We start from the raw sequence: 24,573 nt of genomic DNA, 5'->3' as shown, positions 1-24,573 counted from the left end.
TTACACATATTTTGTGTGAGGAAATAAATGGTTTAATCCATTATTTTAAAATTAGTAACCGTATTCCACATAAGACACCTTGGCAGGATATGCCCCGACCCTCCAAAACCTGCTATTCACAGTGTGGACTGTGATCCAAAAGCACTGGCTAAGAATTTGTAAGAAATGCATAATCTGATCCTGTTGGATCACTCTTTGCATTAAAAAAAAAATCCTAAGGTGCTCCTGTGAGCAAATCTTTATCACTAATTGGTAAGTTCAGAATTGAAAAAGAATCTCTCTAGAAGGAAAAAATTACACAACTGGGAAATGCCAACTGCAATTGCTTCTTTTCTCAAGAGCTGGTTGCCTGAGACATGGAAATCCTCAAGAGTATTTGTCCCCACGTTATTTGGTGCCTGGCATGCCTAAATCCAGGACCAATTTTCAGAGAGCAGCGATCAGAAGTGATCAGGGAACTGTGAAGGTAAGGGGTTTGCTACTCTGAAGCTGGAGAAACACAAACTGGAGACCTACAATTGGAGACGCTGGCCTGTGTCACAGACCTGCTCAAAAAGTGGCTCAGGGACCAGTGGCTGTGCCTGCTGTCTTGGCACTAAAGATAGTGGAGTGTTGCGTCCCCAGTATCAGCATGAGTGTTTTCTGCTCTGAGAGCATGTAGAAATACAATTTGGAATTGAGGTTTCTAGGAAGAAGAGAGGTGACTGTGCTCATCTCACCTTTGTGATTTGAGATGATTAAGTCTGGAAGTAATTACCTTGGAGTTCAGGCAAATATTCCTCAATACATTTATTGATTGATTGATCTATAAAATACTTTTGGCAATTCTCCTTAATGTCCCAAACATTGTGCTACACACTTGGGACACAGAGGAGAAGAGGTCTGATTTGGTCCATCATCTGACTTGTAGGGTAGTTCAAGTCTGAAAATGTGCTGTTTAGAAATGACAGTTTTCTGAGAATGCAGTTGAAAGATCTGATCCATTACAAGGAATTGGATAATGTTTCAAAAGTTTCTTCAATTTAAATGAGATTTGAAAAGGAAAATGATATTTAACAGACAACAGAGAGACAAAGAATTGGTAAAGCCATTTCATGTGAAAAAATAGCAAATAAAAAAAGGTAGACAGTTGAGAAAACATGCCATATTCCAGGAGCTGACAGAAGCCAAATGTTTTGTGGTGGAGGAAGACGATACAAAAACTAAGGGTGGAGAAGGGCAAGAGTGTGGATTTTTGTACTTAATCCTAAATTCAATGAAGGACATCTTTTCTCCAGTGTCCCTGAATGTGGATTATCAACTGGTTTATGGTTGAGTGTATTTTATCACTAACAATAAATAGCTCATTCCATTTCTAATAAATGTTAGAATATTTTTCCTTACATCGGTTAAAGGGTATATATATTCGTGAATGTTTCCAGCACATACACACAATGAACTCTCTTCCTGTTTGATAATGCAAGTTATCCCATTACATTCAAATATTTTCCAAACTCTTGATACTTCTGCATGCTTTCTATAGTGTCAATGCCCCTCCTCCTCAAAAAAAAAATCCATAACTAATACAGAACTATGGATATAAATGGATATAAGTGTAGCACAGTGCTTCCTAGCCTCATGGCACACCTGGAGTATTTAATATTGGTGTGGCATAATGGGGTAAGGGGATGAGATAGTTTGTGGCTGTTGGTGACTAGCTAAGAGGCTCTGTATGTCCTAAGCTGCCCCCCACTATCCTGAGGGCTAAAAAACAATACTTCACCATTGTGATCATTTCATGATATTCCAATTCTCCAGCGCTTGAGTTGGGGGGAAGCTATAGTATCGATCTTATGTGGATTATTCATCATCATAGTCTAGCATTTTTATAAATGAAATCAAAATCTCCCATTGCCATTTCTTTCATCCACTATTCTATGGGCTTTACTGATTTAATAAGGAATATGCTTATTTTATGTTTCATAAGAATTACATTCAAACCACATACCGTGTACAGGAAGAATTTTTTTTAACTTAAGTTAGAAGTTAACAATTATTTTCTCCACCGAGTTCTAACTTGTTTGCTTTAACTATTTTCTTTTTTTTAATATGAAATTTACTGCCAAATTGGTTTCCATACAACACTCAGTCCTCATCCCAACAGGTGCCCTCCTCAATGCCCATCACCCACTTTCCCCTCCCTCCCACCCCCCCATCAACCCTCAGTTTATTCTCAGTTTTTAAGAGTCTCTTATGGTTTGCCTCTTTCCCTCTCTGTAACTTTTTTTCCCCTTCCCCTCCCCCATGGTCTTCTGTTAAGTTTCTCAGGAACCACGTAAGAGTGAAAACATATGGTATCTGTCTTTCTCTGTATGACTGCTTGAACTATTTTCAGTGTCTGGGTTCATTTTCCTGGTAGTCCTTTAGGGCAGAAGTTATAGTTATATGATGATATTGTTGATGGTAGGATTTACACCATATGACGAGGGAGTGGCAATTTCTCAAACCAAGCTGAACTCACAAAAGGAAAACTCCACAGAGTTTGATTCCACAATGCTTTTTACAACTGTACTCCCCACCATGACTACTACAGTCCAAGTAAGTAAATGGTAGAAGGAAAAGCCTTCAATATTTATGATGTTCAGTGACCTGATCTCATTCTTTGATGTTACATGATTTATATTCTAAACTGGCTCTGGCCGGACTTTTTATTGCCATTATCATATATGCTGAATTTTTAATGACCAAACTTGAATGTAATAGACAGGGACCCCTATATGCTTAATTTGTCTTTATGTTTATAAGGGGCATAGTTTTTTTCACAAGCAAAGATATTTTTCAGAGCCTTATATTGATCCTATGGACATTAGGTTATGACAAATTATAGAAAATACATTTTTACACTTGATCTTAGTCAAACGGCTGAGAAATGATTAGAAAATACATTTTTAAATAAATAAAAACTCAAATACATTTAGGTTCATAACTCTGAATCAGTTAAGGAAACCATCCAAAATTTTTATTTCTCTCTGACTTCACTCTGATTTTATTGCCACATTATGTCTAATTATAAGGAATATTAGACCTCCTTAAAATCAAATCTCTACACAATATTTTCTCTAGCTATTAGCACAGGTCTGTTGGGTTGTATTAAAGTCAACTTCACTATTGATTATTAGGCTATTCCTCCCAAATTCATTTAATCCCTGAGTTAGATGATCACAACATTTACATCTGAATCTTTAGAAGGTATTGAAAAATATGTAACAAAATAGGAATTAGATTTTAAATTCTATTAGAGCAAGGAGTATGTCATTTTACTTTTCATATCTCTGTACCTCAGCCCAGTGTCGGGCACTCTGTTGTCTCTCAGTAATTTTTGCTCAATTAAACCAAAGAAAGAGAGAAGCTCTCCATTTGAACCAATAGACTGACTTTAATTTCTTAATCCAATTATTCCCCAACAATCACCAGAATTACTCAGATAGTTTTGTTTGTTTCTTTTAATTTTATTTTTAGAAAGTTCAGTTCTATAAACTTTCTCACCCTCAGAGATTCTGATTCACAATGTCTAGAATAAGGGTAGAAATTTTATATTAAACAAACAAAATCTCTCCAGATGAGTTGAGAGAATTTTGAAAGTTATGAATAAAGGAGTTTTGAGAATATTTTTAAATATGCAAAAGTGATTAAGAAAATATCAAAAATAGAATCCAACTACTAGATATTGGAATGAGAGGGAAGGTGATGGTTACCACTTTAACTTTTTAATAAAAAGTAATTTTACCTATGACATGGAAAGTTTGTTTAATGTTCAAAGTTGATAATTCTAGAAATAGCAATATGAACACATTATTTAGAACTCTGGAGGTAACCTTCAGAAAAAAATGGAAAAGAAAAAACTTTACCAGAGATATTCTGCAGACATTATGTTATTGCTCAGGAACAGACCAACAGCACAGGGAGGGTGATTCAAGAAATTCTGTTTTTCATTATAATTATGTTTACAGTCATCATTTTTGTAAATACTGTAATTTCCCTAGATAACCCCGATCAACCATATTGAGGAATCCTTGACCACTCTGTGTTCAGATATGGTCTTCTACATCTGGCTGAAGTCTAGCACAGTCTGTAGAGCAACCAGCCCATGGAATTCTGTATTACCTACAGCTTATTAGTATTATTACCTGTGCCACCTGCCTATATGAAATAACAATAAATTGTGTCTGTGTTCATAATGAACAACTGACATAAAATTCTTCTGACTTGGACAAATAGGATTCTAGAAAGAAAGGCATTTACTGATCCAATATGTATAAATTAAGTAAAAACAGATATAAGGAGAAAGGGATATAGAGAATGAAGTCTAGCACAGGAAAATGTGCTTGAGTTTCTATAGTACAATATTTAAAACCTTTTGAGAATCAATATCATGATTCTCCTCTGATATGATACTAAGTTGGTATTTTCCATAAATCCATGAGATGACCAGTAGTAGCCAAATGATCCCTTCAGGACCCTACAGGTGTGTTAATATACTGATTATTTGTTTAGAAGTTCTATCTAGAAAGAGTGCCTGGGTGGCTCAGTCAGTTAAGCAGCCAACTTTGGCTCAGGTCATGATCTCACTGTTTGTGAGTTTCAGCCCCATGTTGGGCTCTGCGCTGACAGTGCGGAACCTGCTTTGGATCCTCTGTCTCCCTCTCTTTCTCTCGCACTTTCTCTCTCAAAAATATACAAGTAAACATTAAAAAAGGAAATTATATCTAGGAAATGAAATATGTTGAAACTATCCCTATACTTGAGAGGGATATCTTTACACTATTCAGTTTTTTAATCCATGCATATGGCAAGTTTCTCTCCTTATTAAGGTTTTTTCTAGTTTCTCTCAGAATTAGTTATAAGTTTTAGTGCATAAACATTGCACAAATTTTCTTAGATTTGATGTATTTGAGGTTTACCTGTTGTTATTTTATGCGATGCTATTTTAAAATAATTGTTTCACTTGTTGCCTCTTTCAAAAAATATGCAGAAATATTAAGTAGATGGACAATTAAATGCTTTGCAAACACTAGCCAAAAATAAATTTCATGATGATGTATTAATATCAGACAAAGGAGACTATAACCAGAACACATTACTAAATTTAAAAGGGGCCATTCCATAACAATAAAAAGTTTAATTTAAGGCTTGAACAACTAAAGGGATAAAGAGACAATCTGAAATTTGGTAGGAGACACTGACATACCTAATCCCAATAACTATTAGAATAACAGACAAAAAAAATCATTATGCATATGCAAAATCTAAACAACATTGGTAATAAGTGACTGTGTATTATTTCAATATGTGATTTATTTCAATAATTGTAATAATATATAGTACAAGACCCTCAAAAACAAACAACATGCCTTAAGATGCACTGGTAATACTTATAATAACTGACCTTATACTTCATTATAAAGAATTCTAAGCAATTTTCAATAATTTAGATAATTCACAGTATGTTCATCAGACATAATGAAATTAAGGCAAACATCTAAAAATAGGACTACCTAAAAAAAAAAGAAAAAAGCCCAACTTCTGGAAAGGTAGCAATTCACTTCCACATAATCCATGGAGCAGTAAAAATAATGAAACAGAAATTATATTTTAAAGTAAATTAAATTGTACATTTGATGTATCAAAACATGTGAGATTCAGTGAAGTGGAGTTTAGAGAGAAATGTATAACTTATATGTACACACTAGAAAAAAAAGCTGAAGATACTGATTTAAGCTTCCATTTTAAGAAGTTAGGAAAAGAACAGGAAATCATGCTGAAGAAATTAACAAAGAATAAAAAAATAGTTATTAGAAAGGAAACTAAATAGAAAATAGACATATATTTTATAAAATCAACATAGCCAAAAGTTGATTTACTGAAATCAATTCATAAAATTGAAAAACTTCTAGAATAAGAAATCAAGGAAAAAGAGAAGTACCATACTTTGCTGATTTTAGAAATGAATAAGCAGAAATCTCTGCATAATCAAAAATATTTTTCAATGTTAAAGAAATCATCATGAAAAACCCAGTACCACACATTTGATCATTTTCAAAGTGGATGAATGCGTTGAAATTTCATTTTAGGAAAACTCAGAAGAAAGAAAAAATAGGTGGTATCTATTAAATGAATCCAATCCTTTGCTAAAAATTCTCACACAAAGAAAACCTGAGTACTATTCCATTCTCTGTATGTATGTATACATATACGTGTGTATATATTTATATGTGTGTGTGTGTGTGTGTGTGTGTATATATATATATATATGTATATGTGTGTGTGTATGTATATATGCAATGTATTTTACAACTCATCCATCTATTCATCAGTTGATGAACATATATTTGAGTTGTTTCCAATTTGGTGTTGTTATGAACAAAGCTGGCATGCACATTTTTGTACAAATTGTTGTAGATATAAATGCTTACATTTGTTTTGGATAAATGAATTACTGGATTAAATAGATCTGTTTTAATTTTTTTACTTATTTTAATGTTTATTTTTGAGAGAGAGAGAGAGACAGAGACAGAGACAGAGACAGAGCATGAGTAGGGGAGGGACAGAGAGAGAAGGAAACACAGAATCTGAAAGAGGCTCCAGGCTCTGAGCTGTCAGCACAGAGCCTGATACAGGACTCCAACCAGGAACTGCGAGATCATAACCTGGATGAAATCTGACGCTTAACAAGAGAGCTACCCAGGCACCCCTGATTTTACATATATATATATATATATATATATATATATGTGTGTGTGTGTATATATATATATATGTATATATATATAAAATAAATATATTTATATTTTTATATTATATACATTTATGTTATATTATATATAATTATATATAATTATTTACATTTATATATATTTATATATAATATTTATATTTATATATGTATATATATTTATATGTAATTATATTATATATCTAATAAATATATTTATATTATATTATATTATAGTTATATATATATCTCGTGACCACTTGCTATTATCTATTGTTGGGAGCACACCTTTTTTTTTTTAAGTTTAGTTATTTATTTTGAGAGAGAGAGAGCTTGAGGGAGCGTGTGTGAGAGCAGGGGAGGGGCATAGGGGGAGAGAGAATCCCAAGCAGTCTCCACACTTGTCATCCCTAGATCTGTTTTAATGTGGACTTACTTTAATTGTTGGATTGTCTATTTCAATCTACAAGAAATTGCCAACTTCTTCCCCAGAGTGGCTGAACCATATTAGTATCCCACCAGTTTTGTATCAGTCCAGTTGCTGCTCACCAGCATCCGGTATTGCCAGGGTATTTGTGGTTGTTCATCACCCAATCCAATGTAGGTGTATAGACGTGTCTCATTTAGTTTTAAATTTTCATGTCCTTGGTGACTAAGGATATTGAGTATATTTTCATATACTTCTTGACTATTCAAATGCATTTTTGTGAGGAATCTGTTTATATATTTTAAACTTCTAAAAGTTGCTTGTATTTACATTAAAATTGCAAGTATTGGGATACCTGGGTGGCTCAGTTGGTTAAGCAACCGACTCTCAATTTCGGCTCAAGTCATGATCTCACTATTGGTGAGTTCGAGCCCCACCAACTCAAAGCTTGTGCTTTGGGATTAACTGTTCATTTTCTTTTCTTTTCCTTTTTTTTTTTTAATGTTTATTTATTTATTTTTGAGAGAGAGAGACAGCGAGAGAGAGAGCACAAGTGGGGGAGGGACAGAGAGACAGTGAGACACAGAATCCAGAGCAGGCTCTGGACTCCAAGCTGTCAGCACAGAGCATGACACAGGGCTTCAACCCATGAACCATGGGTTCATGACTTGAGCCAAATTCGGACACTGAGCCACCCAGTCTTCCCACTTTTCATTTTCTTAATGGTCATTTTTATTTTTATTTTTTTTTAAATATGAAATTTATTGTCAAATTGGTTTCCATACAATACCCAGTGCTTCTCCCAACAGGTGCCCTCCTAATTTTGATGAAGTACAAGTAAACAATTTTTATGGTTAGTTTTTGTTGTTTATATCTTTTGTTTTTGTTATTATTCTTATATATATATATGCATATATATATATATATATATACATACATATATATCCTTTTTAAAAAATTTCTAAAACTACTCCATGATCTAAAAGATTTTCTTCAGTCCCTTCTTTCTGATGTTTTAGTCTTTGTGCTCAGATCTGATTGCAGGTTTATATTGGAGCAGAAGTGAGATAGAAATTTTTAGATTTTTTTGTATTTTCTTTATTTACATAAATTCAACTCTAACCCATTTGAAATGTTTACTTTGGTGCACGTAATGGCAAAATAATCTTTTTGCCATTTAACTGAATAGGGAGGACGTTTGTAATTCTGTTTTCTAATTTTATGCCTCTGCTTTGTATCAAAGATGAAGGAACAGAAAGAAGGACTGAGATACTAACATTTCTGTTTCTGTAATTTGAAGTAAGTTACAGCTTATTTTGCAAATGATAAACTGTTAATCATGAAAAACAACACAGTAATTGATTATTCTCACTTTCTGATTGATAAATCTCTCCCAATTTTATGACAAAGTGGATAATATTGTTATTTCTCTTTTATAGATTTAGAAGGCAAGACACAAAGAGATTGATTGACTTGTTCCAAGGGTATCAGCTACTAACTAAATGACGGTATCAGAATCTGAATTTAAGGCCTGCCTTTTAACCACTACTCATACTGCTTTCTTCCAAGCAAAGGCAGAAGTACTTGGTCCAGGACCACAAAGGCACTAATGGTGGGCCAATCCACTTAGTAGATTTGTACAATGATAGCTGTAGGTGTTGTTTCATCTGAATAATAGTATTTAAACATCTGAAGACTTTATGTAGAGATTCAGATTTCCTGATAATTATTTTTAAAATGTAAAGATCTGAAAATCATAAGATCTCATGCATTTCTGCCAGAAATTAATTGCAGGCTATTAACGCTTAGCAGTATTTGGTCTCCTCAAGGTGTCATGATGCCAGTTCTACTCATCTACACTGGCTTCTCTAAATATTTAGGTTTCTGAGTCTCAACTTACAAATATTGGCTTGATTATCGTTGAAATATTCAAAATGGGAAACACTTGGCAATTTTTAATGATTTATAAACATGGTTATTTTTATATAAATCCATTTATTATATTTGAAAATGAGGCTTAATAAATATTAAATCACGATGAATTTTACTTATGTAAATTGACCTAGAGTTAAATAACCATATAGACCAAGAGGATATCTAAAACAAGAATCATCTACATGGGGCATCCTACTCTAAAATAGAGAATAATGAAGTTTTCCCAACAACCATGTTTTTCTCTGTCCCCTTCAGAAACCACTCACAGGAACATGGCAGCAGAAAATCTTTCCACAGTGACTGCGTTTATCCTCACTGGGCTAACACAACAGCCAGAACTCCAGCTGCCCCTTTTCTTTCTCTTCCTAGGAGTCTATGTGGTCACAGTGGTGGGGAACTTGGTCATGATCACACTGATAGGGCTCAGTGCTCACCTACACACCCCCATGTACTACTTCCTCAGTAATTTGTCCTTCATTGATCTCTGCCATTCCACTGTCATTACCCCCAAAATGCTAGTGAACTTTGTGACAGAGATGAACACATCTCCTACTCTGAATGCATAACTCAGCTCTATTTCTTCCTTGTTTTTGCTATCTCAGAATGTTACATGTTAGCTGCAATGGCATACGATCGCTATGTTGCCATCTGTAGCCCCCTGCTTTATAATATCAACATGTCCCATCAGGCTTGTTTCTCCCTGATTTGGGGAGTGTATATTATAGCCCTGGTTTGTGCATTTGTTCATACAGGCTGCTTGTTTAGGGTTCACTTCTGCAAATTCGCTGTGATCAACCATTATTTCTGTGATCTTCTTTCCCTCTTAAAGCTCTCCTGTTCTAGCACCCACGTCAATGAATTACTGATTCTAGTCTTTAGTGCAATTAATATCCTCGCCCCAGCCTCATGATTCTTAGCTCCTACATCTTCATCATGGCCAGCATCCTCCGCATCCGCTCCACCGAGGGCAGGTGCAAAGCCTTCAGCACCTGCAGCTCCCACATCTCCGCTGCTGCTGTTTTCTTTGGATCCGCTGCGTTCATGTACCTGCAGCCATCATCTGTGAGCTCCCTAGACCGAGGAAAAGTGTCTTCTGTGTTTTATACTATTGTTGTGCCTATGTTGAATCCCCTGATCTACAGCCTGAGGAATAAAGATGTCAATGTCGCACTGAAGAAAATGCTAGAGAGAAGAATATTCTTGTGATTGGAAATAACATGAGGATCATTTATTAGTCTCAGCCATTGTCTGTTACATTGTATGAATCAATATGTTTAATTTCAGCCCATTTGTCAATACACATCCTCAGTTAGTGGGATTCTATTCACATTATTTCTTACTCCTATGGCCTTTTGATGTCACTGCTCTCTGGATTTTTCTCTCATGAGTATCACTGAGACACAGATTAGAAGTACTAAGGATGACCTGGATACATGGACCCACTAATGCCACTACCATCATCTCCTCCCCTTGTCTTCGGTAAACTGATAAAAACTCAGTTTGCAACCATAATGAAAGTATCTTCCAGAAGTGCTTAGCCATATCCTTTTTTTCTATGCAGTCAAAAATATAAAAATCATAGCAATGTAATGACTGTAATCTCTAGTTTTTGCACACCTCTAACCTGGGAAAACCTCTTTCCCACTATATCCTACCCCGTACTTTCTTTTTCTGAGTTATTTCCTCTATTTCATACTTAAGAAACTTAAGAAACTTTTTTCCTCTCTTTCATATGTAAGAAACATTTTTTCTTTTTATGCTGAAGGGAAATCTAACTTTTTATTAGTTTCATTTTTTTCTTTTTTTACTGGTTATTAACCGTGGAAAAGCACAGAACGTTAAATCTGAGTTACAGGCCCATGTGGGTGTTGTTATTGTCCCCAATCCAATATCCTCCTGCTTTGGCATCCGTTAATCTAGTTTGCAATGATCTGTGTATTGTCCAAGTTCACACTAGACTGTAATCTCCATCAAGGTAGACCCCTGTACATGTAGTTCAGTGCCATGTCTCCAAATAGCAGAATGCCTGCTACCTAGAGGGTCTTGATAATTTTCTTGGTAATTACTTTCCCCCTATAAAATATTCATATGAAAACTAATATTTATCCAACGTAGGTCTTCACCCATTAACCCCTTCAAGTTATATATGTGGCTTTCTGGTTTCAGTTTAAATCAATGAGGTGTAACTTTGGAGAATTCTCTAAGGATCTCTAAGATAACTTGTAGCATCCCTAGTTGTTTCTGTACAAGGACTAAGAAATACTAGTCCTGGGGTGCCTGGGTGGCTCAGTCGGTTGAGCGTCCAACTTTGGCTCAGGTCATGATCTCACGGTTCATGAGTTTAAGTCCCACATTGGGCTCTGTACTGACCGCTCAGAGCCTGGAGCCTACTTCAGATTCTGTGTGCCCCTTGCTCTCTGCCCCTCCCCACCCATGCTCTGTCTCTCTCTGCTTCTCAAAAATAAAGAAATGTAATAATAATAAAAAAAAAACTAAGAAATACTAGTCCTGAGATTCTTCTGTGGCAAATCCCAGCACAGATATGGTAACCTGCAAATACCTGATTTTTTATGTCATTAAATCCTGTCAACAATCAAGGAGTCCCTAAAGCAAGTCTAATTATTCGTGAATTTAAGTATGCAGCCTTAGAGACTCAAAAAAATTAAGTAGATTTGAAATCAAATGGGTCAACATGGCAAATCATGTGGTAGAATGATGTCTGGGGCCGAAACAATCCTGTCTGGCCACCGTACCCAAATAATTCCACCTACTGGCATAGAGGAAATTCTTTGCTATTTAAACTTAAGAAGAAAGGGCATTAAATATTTAAATATAAAGCCTTGGTTATTGCTTCCAGCAGTAGAGATACATTATACTCTTTTTTTAAAAATTTGGTCTTTGATTTTCCCCCTTTTATGTATTTTTATTATTTTTATTTAAGTATAGTTGACACACATTACATTAGTCTTAGGTGTAGAACGCAGTGGTCTGACAACTCTGTACATTATGCAAAGTTCACCACAAGTGTAACTACCATGTCTCACCATAAAACACTGCGACAATACCATTGACTATATTCCCTATACTGTATCTTTCATTTCTGTAATTTATTCATTTCATAAGTGGATGCCTGTACCTCCGTCTCCCTTTCGCTCATTTTTCACATCCCCTGCCTCCTCCCCTCCAGCAACTATCAGTTTGTTCTCTGTATTTATGGGTCTATTTCTGCTTTTTTTTTGTTTTTGCATTTTTTTCTTTTTAAGATTCCACATATGAGTGAAATCATATAGTATTTGTTTTTCTCTGTCTGACTTATTTCACTTAGCATAATACCCTCCAGGTCTATCTGTGTTGTCCTAAATGACAAGATCTCATCCTTTATATTGCTGAGTAATATTCCTTTATATTGCTGTGTGTGTGTGTTTCTACACAAGCATGCATGCGTGCGTGTGTGTGTGTGTGTCTCCACCTAACTTTGCATTTGAGCCCAGACCAGTTGTGCTCAAAGGCCTCCTCTGCCCTGTAAGCATGCCCTCTTACTCATACTTAAACCCTTATAGTAATAGAAACTCAATTCTTCACAAGTTATTTTATCCCATTAATTTTTTTCTTTCTACACTGAAATGAAATCTAACTTTTTATTAGTTCCATTTTTTTTTACTGGTTATTCACCACGAAAAAGCATGTAATAATTCTAATTAGCAGCTGCTCATGAATTTGAAAATAAGTGTCATGTCTCTGCTTTTGTATGCAAAACGTCCCAGGAGCTTTCATAGTGGAAAAGTTTGAAGCTTTGGTCTGGAATCAGATCTGGAAAAGATCTGAGATTTAACCTCAGCTCACTTTGCAGCTATATGATCAAGTTCTAAAACTCCCAGTGCTTTTATTTCCTCTCTTATTTAATAAGATTGTTTTGAGACCTAAATTTAAACATAAAAGAACAAAAAAATAATAATAAATTAGCATAGTACCTGCCAAATGCTCAATGTATATTACTGTTATTTTTATTAAATGTTTTTCATACAGGATGGTTTAAAGACACTTTACCGATTTATAATCTTCCTTTGAAAGTACTTAGCTTATTAATGTTTTTTTTTTTTGTAAGGTGCATTTGCTAGTAAAAACCACATAAGATGATAATTAAATAATTCCTTATTATTGATTATATCCTGTCTGCAACAGTGATACTCATTGTAAATATCTACATAGTCCTAAAAATGTTTGCGTCCTTGAAAATAAGGTGTTGCAATATTACCACATGTAAAGACAGGCAAGTAAAGGAGGCAAAAAAAAGTACTCAGCCTGAAGCCTTGAAGTCAAGATTGGAGTCCATTCTCCAGGCCAGCAGACTTGAAAGAGATGTAGATGTTTTCCATTTCAAAACATCTATAATTATTTTGTCTTGGGGGTAAATGTGGTTAATTTTAATCTAATTGTTCCCTCAGAACTACCACTGTGAATCATGAGAAATGTCCAAAGGGATCTGAAGGAGATGACCCAGAGGGAATGAATATGTTCAAGTCTTGAGGGTATATGATCTTGGTACCTTATTTTATAAACACCTAAATCTCAGTTCCTGTGGCTGGGGTACTTTGTGTTCTTCTGGGAACCAGAGAGTGTGACTTGGGTTATTTTGTTATTGTACTACAGAAAATTCCACCATGTTCCCTGTGAACAGGGTGCGTGCTCAGATTTTTTCTCACCTCTCACAGACATCTTTCGCTTCTTATTCACCGAAGTGTTGGGATCCAGTTGTTGGGAGTTGTTAGGTTTTTAATTCTTGAAGATGACTCTTACTTGAAAAGGACTGAGAAAACAAGAGGATCATAGATTTGTTGTCTTAGGGATAGTAAATTATCCCTGGAATGGGATATTTAATGGCAAGTTAGTGGCCATTAAATATGGAATGGCATATTAATCACTGAGCGTGGTTACAGTCAGAGAACTCTTGAGTCTTCACTGACCAAACGAGGAAAGATTTCCAGGGCGAGGCTTTGATGAAACTTCTTCAAGGACGGAGTCCAGATAAGTCAGAATTTCACACAGACCATCTTCTAGTATGTCTAGAGTGAGTAACGAGAAACAAGTTTCTGGTAAACACAGGTAATTTTTTTTTTTTTCAGGATGTCACTGACTCTTTCTTTGGAGTCTTCATTTTTCTCTGCATCTAGCATTGTAACTACATGTTGGTTTTGGGTAATTTTCTTTCTCTCTCTTTCCTTAAGTTCATGGCTTTATTAAAGTACAACAAACATTCAAATTACATGGCAAATATAGAGCCCAGTGTGTTTTCACACAAATATTCTCTCCTGTCTCCTCAGTGTGAGAATCCTCTGTCCATAAATTGGAATTTGTCTGCAAATGTTTACTGCTCATACTGCTGCCACATAATTTCAGAATTTCTTTGGGGCAGGGCTGGAAAAAAAAAGAGGGGGGTGGACACCAGTTAATTCTTCATGGTCTTTGATTGGGAAGCACCCTTTATCAAGTTGTCCTGTCAAAGAGATGGGTTTTCTATTGGAATTTCAGCATCCAGAGGAGCCACCACACAATTCTGCAATAGTGACCCCTCTCAGCTCAAAAGCACAAGAGAAAGAAGGAAAAAGTGGAAGCATAGCTGTGGGGGCCTCTCCTCCAGGTTTTATTTCCTTTTCACAATCTGCTTCCTTCTGTTTATGTTCAAAAGTTTTTAGGTAAATGCATTTTGTGTTTTGTCTGGTGGTTTTTTTTTTAAGTTTTATTTATTTTAGAAACCTCTAGACCCAACATGGGGCTTAAAGTCTCAATCCTGAGACCAAGACTTGCATGCTCTTCCGACTGAGCCAGCCAGGTGTCCCTCCAGAGTTTTTAATTGTAGTCTCTGGGGAAGATAGAATATAGTGAACTGAATCTAACTTGGCCCAAACCAAAGTTTTCAGAATACAGTAAAAAAAATTTTATTTTCTTTATCTTTTGATGTAGAAATGTCCTTACATAAGGTTTACTGTTGATTGTTAAAACATGAAACCTACACATCCATCCATTGGAGAGATTCTCAGTTTTACATCAGTGTTCACACTTTGGACACCTATGTTCTATTTTGAAGTCCAACATCTGATGAAGATGGGGAATGCTTCAGTGGTGACCAAGTTCATCCTGCTGGGCATCCCACACACGGAGGATCTGGAGACTATGCTCTTTGTCCTGTTTTTGGGCTGCTATGTCTTCACTCTTATGGGGAACCTGCTCATCCTACTGGCGATTGTCTCCTCCACTCGGCTTCACACCCCCATGTACTTCTTCCTGTGTCAACTCTCTGTGTGTGACATATTTTTCCCTTCTGTGAGCTCCCCCAAGATGCTCTTCTACCTCTCGGGGAACAGCCGGGCCATCTCCTATGCGGGCTGCGTGTCCCAGCTCTTCTTCTACCACTTTCTGGGCTGTACCGAGTGCTTCCTGTACACGGTGATGGCCTACGACCGCTTTGTCGCCATCTGTTACCCTCTCCGCTACACGGTAATCATGAGCCACAGGGTGTGTGCCATCCTGGCCGTGGGGACCTCTTTTTTCGGCTGCATTCAGGCCACCTTCCTAACCACTCTCACCTTCCAGTTGCCCTACTGTGGCCCCAATGAGGTGGATTACTTCTTCTGTGATATCCCGGTGATGCTGAAGCTGGCTTGTGCTGACACCTCAGCCCTGGAGAGGGTGGGGTTCGTCAGCGTGGGCCTCATGCCCCTCAGCTGCTTCCTTCTCATCCTCACCTCCTACAGCCGCATTGTCTGCTCCATCCTGCAGATCCGCTCTACTGAAGGCAGACGCCGTGCCTTCTCCACCTGCAGTGCCCACCTTACTGCCATCCTCCTCTCCTTTATGCCAGTGGTCCTCATCTACCTGCAGCCCACCCCTAATCCCTGGCTCAATGCAACTGTTCAGGTCCTGAATAACTTGGTCACCCCTATGCTGAACCCCTTGATTTACAGCTTGAGAAATAAAGAAGTAAAATATTCTCTGAGGAAGGTACTACAGCAGGTAGCCTTCCTTCCTGAGCAATGATAGAGATTAGTGACTACACTTCAATAGCACCACATTGCTAGGACACAGATGTTATCAATGGCCCTTGGATAGATAAAGAAGCTAAGGTTTGGAGCACGTGGGTGGCTGTCGGTGAAGTGTTCGGCTCTTGGATTTCAGCTCAGGTCACGATCTCGTGGTTTGTGGTTTCGAGCCCTGCATCAAGCTCTGCACTGACAGTGAGAGAACTGCTTGGGATTCTCTCTCTCTCTCTCTCTCTCTCTCTCTCTCTCTCTTTCTGTCTCCTCCCTCCCTCAAAAATAAACATTAAAAAAATTTTTTTTAAAGAAGCTAAGGTTTGAAGTCATAAAGTGGATTGTTCAAAGCCACATAACCAATAAATTATGCTGCCTACAAAGGATTATCTCTTCCCATTTTGCAAGAAAGCCTAGTTCTGCTGTTCCTCATTCTGTTTTCTTTTCCTATTTTCCTCCTCCCACATCCTCTCCTTCTTTTCCCTTTTCCCTTACTCTAGCACTCCCTCATCTTGGCATGATTATCCAATTATTCTCTCAAATGCCTGCATCAGATACACTGCCATTTGATGGTCTAGGAGTTTTTGAAATAGTGGGGGGGAGGGGGGGAGGATTCAACCACATTGCTCCAGGTGACATTCTGTGACTTCTGGAATGTAAAGATGCTGTGTCAAGGAAAAGGGCTTCTCTGGATGAGACCTGGGGCAGGCTTGTTATGGGTGAATCAGAGATCACCTACAAAGCCTGTCAGTCTTGGATCTAGAAACAGTCCATTGGCTGGGAGGTGGGCAGTGGATGAGAGGCTAGAGAATGTGAAGAGGCTAGACAGGGAGAATCTGTGAAAGGGTGACTAATTCTGTTGTTTTCAGTATCAGAAATTTGAGTTGGTCTTTGAAATCTGCAGCACAGCCAGGGGTCAATGCAAAAAGTCCAAGCTGCTACTGCTGTCTGCTTTTGGATTCTCTGCTTACCAAAAGGCTGTGAGTTTAGCTCTCTTTGCTAACATTCTTTTGTTCTTTTACCTACTGAGCTTAGCCTGTGAAATGTGCCTTTCTAATACAAACAATAATTTGAAGAAAGGAAAGAAAATGATTGGAAGAGAAGGGGATGATGGGAAGGGAAGGGGAGGAGGGAAGAGAGGGGATGATAGGAAGGAAATGGTGTAGTGGCAATGGAAGAGGGTGATGGGAAAGAAGGGGGTGATGGGAAGGAAGGGGGAGATGGGATGAGAGGGGAGATTGGGAGGGAAGGGGGCAGAGGCAAAGGCAAATCTTCTCTCCTCTTGCTTCTTTCTGGCATCAGAGTGCAGTCAGGGAATCTGGCAGACTGAACCAGTGTTTGGGGCCTCATGTAAGGGTGATAAGATGATTCATGTTTTTGAAAGGGAGAACATTTTTCCTACTCACATGTCTTAAGCTCTGTGCCTTTTATTCTTTCTATCACATGTGCTCCTTCCAGAGTCTTCAGCCGGTCAAATTCATTCTTATCATCAAACATTTAGTTAAAATATAATTTTCTATGTGAAATTTTCCTAATCCTAAGCAAATCAGTCTCCCATATCTGTATGCTTTGTATCAGACTTTACAAACTCATTACTCCATTATGCTAGACTAAGTGGTGGCAAAGCGTTTTCCAAGAGTAAAAGTAAAGTAGGTTTTGGAGTGTAAGGATGAAGAAAGAGTCTGTTGGGGACTGACAGTACAGAATTGTACAGTACAGATGAAGTTCCGAATCCCAGATGAGTTTTTGTTGTGGTCGGTGAGGCAGAACCTCAGTATCCTCATATCGGTCAGTTATTTGGTACCAATTAAGTATCTCCAGGATACTGGGAGCAGATTAATATTCTGACTCTTGGGATGAACCTTCAATGATAGAGCTCTTGTCTTTTAAAGAGCTTTCATCAAGTAGAGGAAACATGGCGGTAGTCATATTTTCCATTCATTTAACAAATCCACATTTATGTAGAGCCCTCCCTCAGGCCAAATGCAGTGCAGTAAAGTAGGCAGGGGAATGGAGCAACACTCAGTAAAGTGTAGTAAGTGAACAGATCTGGACATCCAATTGATACTGAGGAGACCAAGACCCTTTTAGAGTACTCCCTTCTTCTCTTAGTTACTTAAACTCTGGTATAAAGGAAAATGAGTTGTTTAGGGGTGAGGAAATCTTTAAGAAAACTTTAAATCACCATGTAGAAGAAAGAAAGCATGGCACTTAGTAAGTAGGAGGAATAATTCACCTATGTTTTTCACTGTCCCTTACTAGTTGTGAGCCTTGTTTACTTCCTCCGTAACATAAAGATAGTACTTTTCTTGCAAGTGCTGCTGTACATATTAAACAACACAAAAGCAAAGTATTCATCTGCCTTATTGGCAGTGCTCCAGAAACTTAATTATATATATTTTTTCTACTCTTCTTGCTATTTCCATAGCTTACTCCCTCACTTCAGTTAAATCTTTGATGCTCAAATGCCACAAGCACAGAGAGGGCTCCTGAGGGCCTACTGTTAAAACAGTCACCTACTTCATCACATTTATTTCTACTTATTGTTTGTCTAACTAAAACATAAACTCCAAGAAGGCATGGATTTTTCTTATCTTGTTTCTTAGTGTCCTTCTACAACCTAAAGCATTTCCTTTTACATGGATGCCCTAAAGAACTTAAAGTTCTGAATTCATGGTATGTCTTGTTCCTATGACCCAGATGGTTCCCCATCCCTCACTTCCTTTTAAATGCTGCATTCCTATTTTGTTTTCCTAGACCAGAATGCTTGCCTTCATTTCCACCTGGCATTTCTCCAAGAACAGGAATTCTGTCTTCTGCATCAGGACTTGACTGGGCTAGACTCCTACCCTTTTTCTCTAGGTTCCATTCTTCTCCATTACTTTTACTCTCTGTCCTGACACTGAATCTCGCTTGCTTACACCTTGCTTGAAAGTCAAACCTTTTAAACCCTATTTTCACCTTTCAGACATGCATTTGGAACCTATCAGCCACCACTGTCTTTAATAACCTACTTGCTTGAAATTTCTTTAGTTGTTTGTTCCTAAGATTATCTAAAATACCTGCTCCAAAACAATAGATTTCCACTTTACCTTTTAGTAGGTTTTCTACTTATTTGTAGCTCTTATTCTGATAGCAACAGAGGCATTTAACATAGCTTATTGAATGAGGCATATTAAACTCTAAAAGTACTTTGTGAAACAGAACAATGGCATGACTATTATATTAGAACCAGTATAATGGGAAAGCAGGAATTAGCTATATTGTTTAATTTCTGACTATGTGCCAAGACGTTCTCTTTAAGAAATCCATACACATTATTTTATTAAACTTTCACATTAACACTTCAAAATATATATTATAGTCCATGTTTTTTCAGATGTGGAAATTGAGTTCCAGTTTGGTCAAAGTAACACTCTAACATCATATTAAATCAGGGAAACTGTAATTGAAGGTAGGATTTACCTCACACCAAATTTAAGATTTTTTCTCATACATTTTGCTGATTCTATCTAAAACGCTAATACATAAATAAAATACATAAACATAAATAAAATTCTTCCTGAAAGTAGGAAAGATTCCATAAATTTTGTCTATGACTTTTTATTTCTGTAATTCCATGAGGTCAAGTTTCTTGAGAGTTTGTGAAGTGAATGCCAATATAGATGTCAAAATAAAAGTACAGGGTTACTTGACATTTACGTCAAGATCTTAGTTGATCCGTACCTATATCCGTATATAATTTTATAATTAGATAATTTTTAAAAAGTAATTTAAAGTTATTTTAAAAATACTTAAAAAGTAATTATCAGTATGCTAGCCATATATCAAACACTCCACTTGGATTTTCTAATTTAATTCCTGTAAATACTCTATGGAGTGAGAATTATTACTACTCAAATATAAGAGAACAGGACACTGGGGCATCTTGGTGGCTCAGTCGGTTGAGCATCCCACTCTTGATTTCTTCTCAGATCACGATCCCAGGGTTGTGAGATCAAGCCCTATTGTCAATGATGTTCACAAAGGAATCACAAAGGAATCAAATGAAAAGGAAGTATCAATTCATAAAGAAATAACTGTTACAAAACTTAACAAAACTTGCTCACTCTGTAAACTACCAGAAAATTTAAGTTTCGTATATGTATATATATATGGAATATATACATATACACAATACAAAATGGCATAGGATTGTGATACCTGAGAGAAGAAAAAACAATTAGATGAGCCTTATGCTCATTCTGGCTTTCTGCTTTGGGGCAATTTCTAGTCTGTGGCTCAGAAAAGTCATTCCAATAATAACATAGAAGTCGTGCTGAATTGGTAAGGTAGAAGTCAGAGTTCCTAAATGTCAAAGTGACAAGAATTTGGGGAGTGGAGCATTAGAGAGGAGGGGGCTATTCACAGAAATCAACACGGGACCCTCTTGCATGAATGGCTCAACACTAATTTGTGAATGCATAGGGTGAAATCCCACAAGGCTAGGCAAAGAAAAATTTCTGAAGCATTTACAAGTAGGGGCTGTAAGTAAAAATACTGCAGATATTTGCTTAGAGCTAGAAATCATTCAAGTTCTGATCTTCTAAATAGAGAAGATATGGGACATTTAATAGAGATCCAAAAAGGTCATGATTTAAGTGTATGGGGTTTAATTAGCCCTAAAGTAAAGCTAATCTAGAGACATAATAAAGAAGCCTGAAAACAAGTCATTGACTGATCAAGCTGATCCAGAAGTAACATAACTGCCTGCGAGAACAAGATGCAACTCTCTAAAGGAACATAGCAAAATACAGCACTCTCGAGAAACCACTAGAGCTAAGAATAGTTTGATATGTCCACCATCAAGTGTGGAAAACTTTTGTGTTACGCAGGGCATTGAACAGAGTTTTTACAAAGGTTTTGTCTCAGTAGTGAAACAAAACTACCAGCAGAAAGAAGGCTATTTGGGTTCTACCCCTAAACACATAAAAGCAAGCCTTGAAGAAATCAAATTTTTCAGAAAAAACTTAAGAGCGCTGTAGAATCGAAAATTTCCAGACACGTAACACTTACTGCAATGAGCCCTGAGTAATGCACGGAATTGTTGAATCACTATTGTACACCTGAAGCTACTATAACACTGTATGTTAATTATACTGGAATTAAGATAAAAACTTTAAATTTAAAGTTAAAAAATTCCAGAAATATAGAGAAATCTAGACAAACATAAGGCCCATAATTAGGATTTTTTAAAAAGTCAATATTCAAAGACCCAGAAGAGTCACACATAATGGAATTAGTAGACAAAGACATTAAAAGTTACTGTTTTAATGAAATATTGAATATTTCATATTTTCAAATGATGAAAAATTGAAATATTCCATATTTTCAAAAGGTAAAGAAAATCATAAGCATTATGAGAAATATATGATGATAAAAAAATCACCTAAATCAAAATTCTAAAGATTAAAATACAATGTCCAACATGAAAAATTCACTGGATTAGAGTGGTAACAAATTAGACACTGCAGAAAATTTGCAAATTCTGTCGTAGCAATGGAAATAACCTAAACAAAATACAGAGAGAAGAACTATTGAAAAACAGTATGAGCAGAGCATCAGTGAAGCAGGGGACAATTTCAAGCAGCCTAATAATATAAGTATAATTGTAGTCCTCAATGGAAGAAGGAGAGGAAGAGAAGGGAAAAAAATACTCAGAGAAATAATGATCAAAGTTTTTCAAAATAGGAGGGCAACTAGAAGTCAAAAGAATGAAGAATTCAACAAAAATTAATCTGGAAAATAACCAAATATCTGGAATGTTGAAAAAAGACACTGAAAGAGAAAACACAAAGGTTTTTGAGCTGAATACAATAAAATAGAAATGTATGGGGTACACCTAACACAGTACTTACCATGAAATTATATCACCACACTAAAAAAGAAAGATCTCAAAACAATGACCTCTGTTGTCAACAGAAGAGCATGTTAAAATATACATAAGCACTGTATATATGTGTCTAGAAGGAATTCTAAGACCCAGGGGGGCTAAGTGGCCTTTATAAGATAACATGGAAAAACAGCATAAATGCAAAAATAAAAATGAGGTCCCGTTTCAGCCATCCAGTGTTATTCCTCATAAAAAATTAATATTTAACTTTAGATTAAGAATTCTAATAATCTTGTCTGTTTTAAGAAAATGATGGATAATACTTATTTTGTACGTATTCGACTCATAGGTTGAAAGTGCTCTGAGAAGAGGATCATGGGCTTCATACCTACCACTAGCTTTATCTCTGTATTTCCTAACACGGTTAGAACAAAGGCTTGAACGTAGTTGATGCATTTTATACATTTAAAAAAATTTTTTAATGTTTATTTATTTTTGAGAGACAGAGATTGAGTGCGAGCGGGGGCGGACAGAGAGAGCGGGAGGGAGGGAGGCATAGAATCCCAAGAAGGCTCCAGGTTCTGAGCTGTCAGCACAGAGCCTGATGCCGGGCTTGAACCCACAAACCGTGAGATCATGACCTGAGCTGAAGTCAAATGTTTATCTGGCTGAGCCACCCAGGCGCCCCTTATACATTTTTTTTTTAAGTTGAATTATTATACTCAACCCACCGGCAATTACATCATGTGTACAGCTAAATCTTACCAATTTAGCAGGACAAGGGGAATGCTCAAAGACCAATCTCTGTGAACAAACTTAGTTTGAATGCACCTTAACTATATTGCGCTTTACTGTGGAAAAACACACACTTTCCACATTTTAAAGTGAACAATTCAGTGGCATTTAGTGCATTCACAAATTTGTGCAACCGTCACTACTCTGTTTGCAGAACATTTCTTCACTCCAAGAGGAGTAAGTTGTTACTTCCTGTTGCCTCTTTTCCCAGCTCCCGGCAACCATTGATGTGCTTTCTGTCTCTGTGGAGTTGCCTATTCTGGATATTTTATGTCAATTGAATCATACTATATATGGCCTTTTGCGTCTGGCTTCTTACATTTAGCATAATGTTTTCAAAGTATATCTATGTGATGGCATATATTGACATTACACATTTGTTGTTAAGTAGAAAGAGATATCAAGGAATAGATCCTGTTCACAATTGCACCAAGAACTATAAAATACCTAGACTTAAACCTAACCAAAGAAGTAAAAGACTGTACACGGAAAACTACAGAAAGCTCATGAGAGAAATTGAGGAAGGCACAAAGAAATGGAAAAACATTCCATGCTCATGGATTGGAAGAACAAACATTGTTAAAATGTTGATAGTACCCAAAACAATCTTCACATTCAATGCAATCCCAATCAAAATAGCACCGGCATTCTTCTCAGAGCTGCAACTAACAACCCTCAAATTTGTATGGAACCACAAAAGACCTCGAATAGCCAAGTAATGTTGAAAAAGAAAACCAAAGCGGGAGGCATCACAATCCTAGACTTTAGCCTCTACTACAAAGCTGTAATCATCAAGACAGTATGGTATTGGCACAAAAACAGACACATAGAACAATGGAATAGAACAGAGAACCCAGAAATGGGCCCACATATAGATGGTCAACTAATTTTCAACAAAGCAGAAAAGAGTATCCAATGGAAAAAAGTCTCTTTATCAAATGGTGCTGGGAGAATTGGACAGCAACATGCTGAAGAATGAAACTAGACCACTTTCTTACACCATACCCAAAAGTAAATTCAAAATGGATGAAAGACCTAAATGTGAGACAGGGAACCATCAAAATCCTACAGGAGAAAACAGGCAGCAACGTCTTTGACCTCAGCCTCAGCAACTTCTTACTTGACATGTCTCCAAAGGCAAGGGAAATAAAAGCAAAAATGCAATATTGGGACCTCATCAAGATAAAATCTTCTGCACAGCCAAGGAAACAATCAATAAAAGTAAAAGGCAACTGACAGAATGGGATAAGATATTTACAAATGATATATCGGATAAAGGGTTAGTATCCAGAATCTATAAAGAACTTACCAAACTCAACACCCAAAAAGCAAATTATCTGGTGAAGAAATGGGAAAAAGACATGAATAGACACTTTTCCAAAGAAGACCTCCAAATGGCAAAGAGACACATGAAAAGATGCTCAACATTGCTCATCATAGAGAAATACAAATCAAAACCACAATGAGATACCACCTCACACCTGTCAGAATGGCTAACATGAACAACTCAGGCAACAACAGATGTTGGCGAGGATGCGGAGAAGAAGGAACCCTCTTGCACTGTTGGTGGGAATGCAAACAGGTGCAGCCACTCTGGAAAACAGTGTGTAGGTTCCTCAAAAATTAAAATAAAATTACCCTACAACCCAGAAATTGCACTACAAGATATTTACCCAAAGAACAAAAGTAGAGGCTCTCAGTTTATCTTCTCTGTCTCTTAACTTCCTTTTTGCTTTTTTAAATCATTTTTTCTCTCCCTGATGCA

General features: G+C 36.7%; 2 protein-coding genes across 2 annotated transcripts; both read left to right on the top strand.

Annotated features, from left to right (window-relative positions):
- Positions 1-9,385: 9,385 nt before the first annotated feature.
- Positions 9,386-10,319, top strand: LOC106976625 (olfactory receptor 8G5-like). Its single transcript, XM_015074051.3, is given in 3 exon segments — positions 9,386-9,641; positions 9,644-10,009; positions 10,012-10,319. Coding segments are annotated over 3 exon segments (930 nt in total).
- A 4,890-nt stretch (positions 10,320-15,209) lies between these two features.
- LOC106976636 (olfactory receptor 149-like) lies at positions 15,210-16,148 on the top strand. The gene has a single exon (XM_015074062.3). It carries the CDS (start codon positions 15,210-15,212, stop codon positions 16,146-16,148), a length of 939 nt encoding a protein of 312 aa, XP_014929548.2.
- Positions 16,149-24,573: the final 8,425 nt, after the last annotated feature.

This window comes from Acinonyx jubatus, chromosome D1 (assembly GCF_027475565.1).
Source record: "Acinonyx jubatus isolate Ajub_Pintada_27869175 chromosome D1, VMU_Ajub_asm_v1.0, whole genome shotgun sequence".
Classification (NCBI taxonomy): Eukaryota; Metazoa; Chordata; class Mammalia; order Carnivora; family Felidae; genus Acinonyx; species Acinonyx jubatus.
The sequence above is the reverse complement of the archived record's forward strand: the minus strand, read 5'-3'. Positions and strand labels throughout refer to the sequence as shown.

Bases quoted from the DNA above. Each gene is read 5' to 3' on its own strand.
- LOC106976636 (XM_015074062.3), top strand. From the start codon at position 15,210: ATGAAGATGGGGAATGCTTCAGTGGTGACCAAGTTCATCCTGCTGGGC.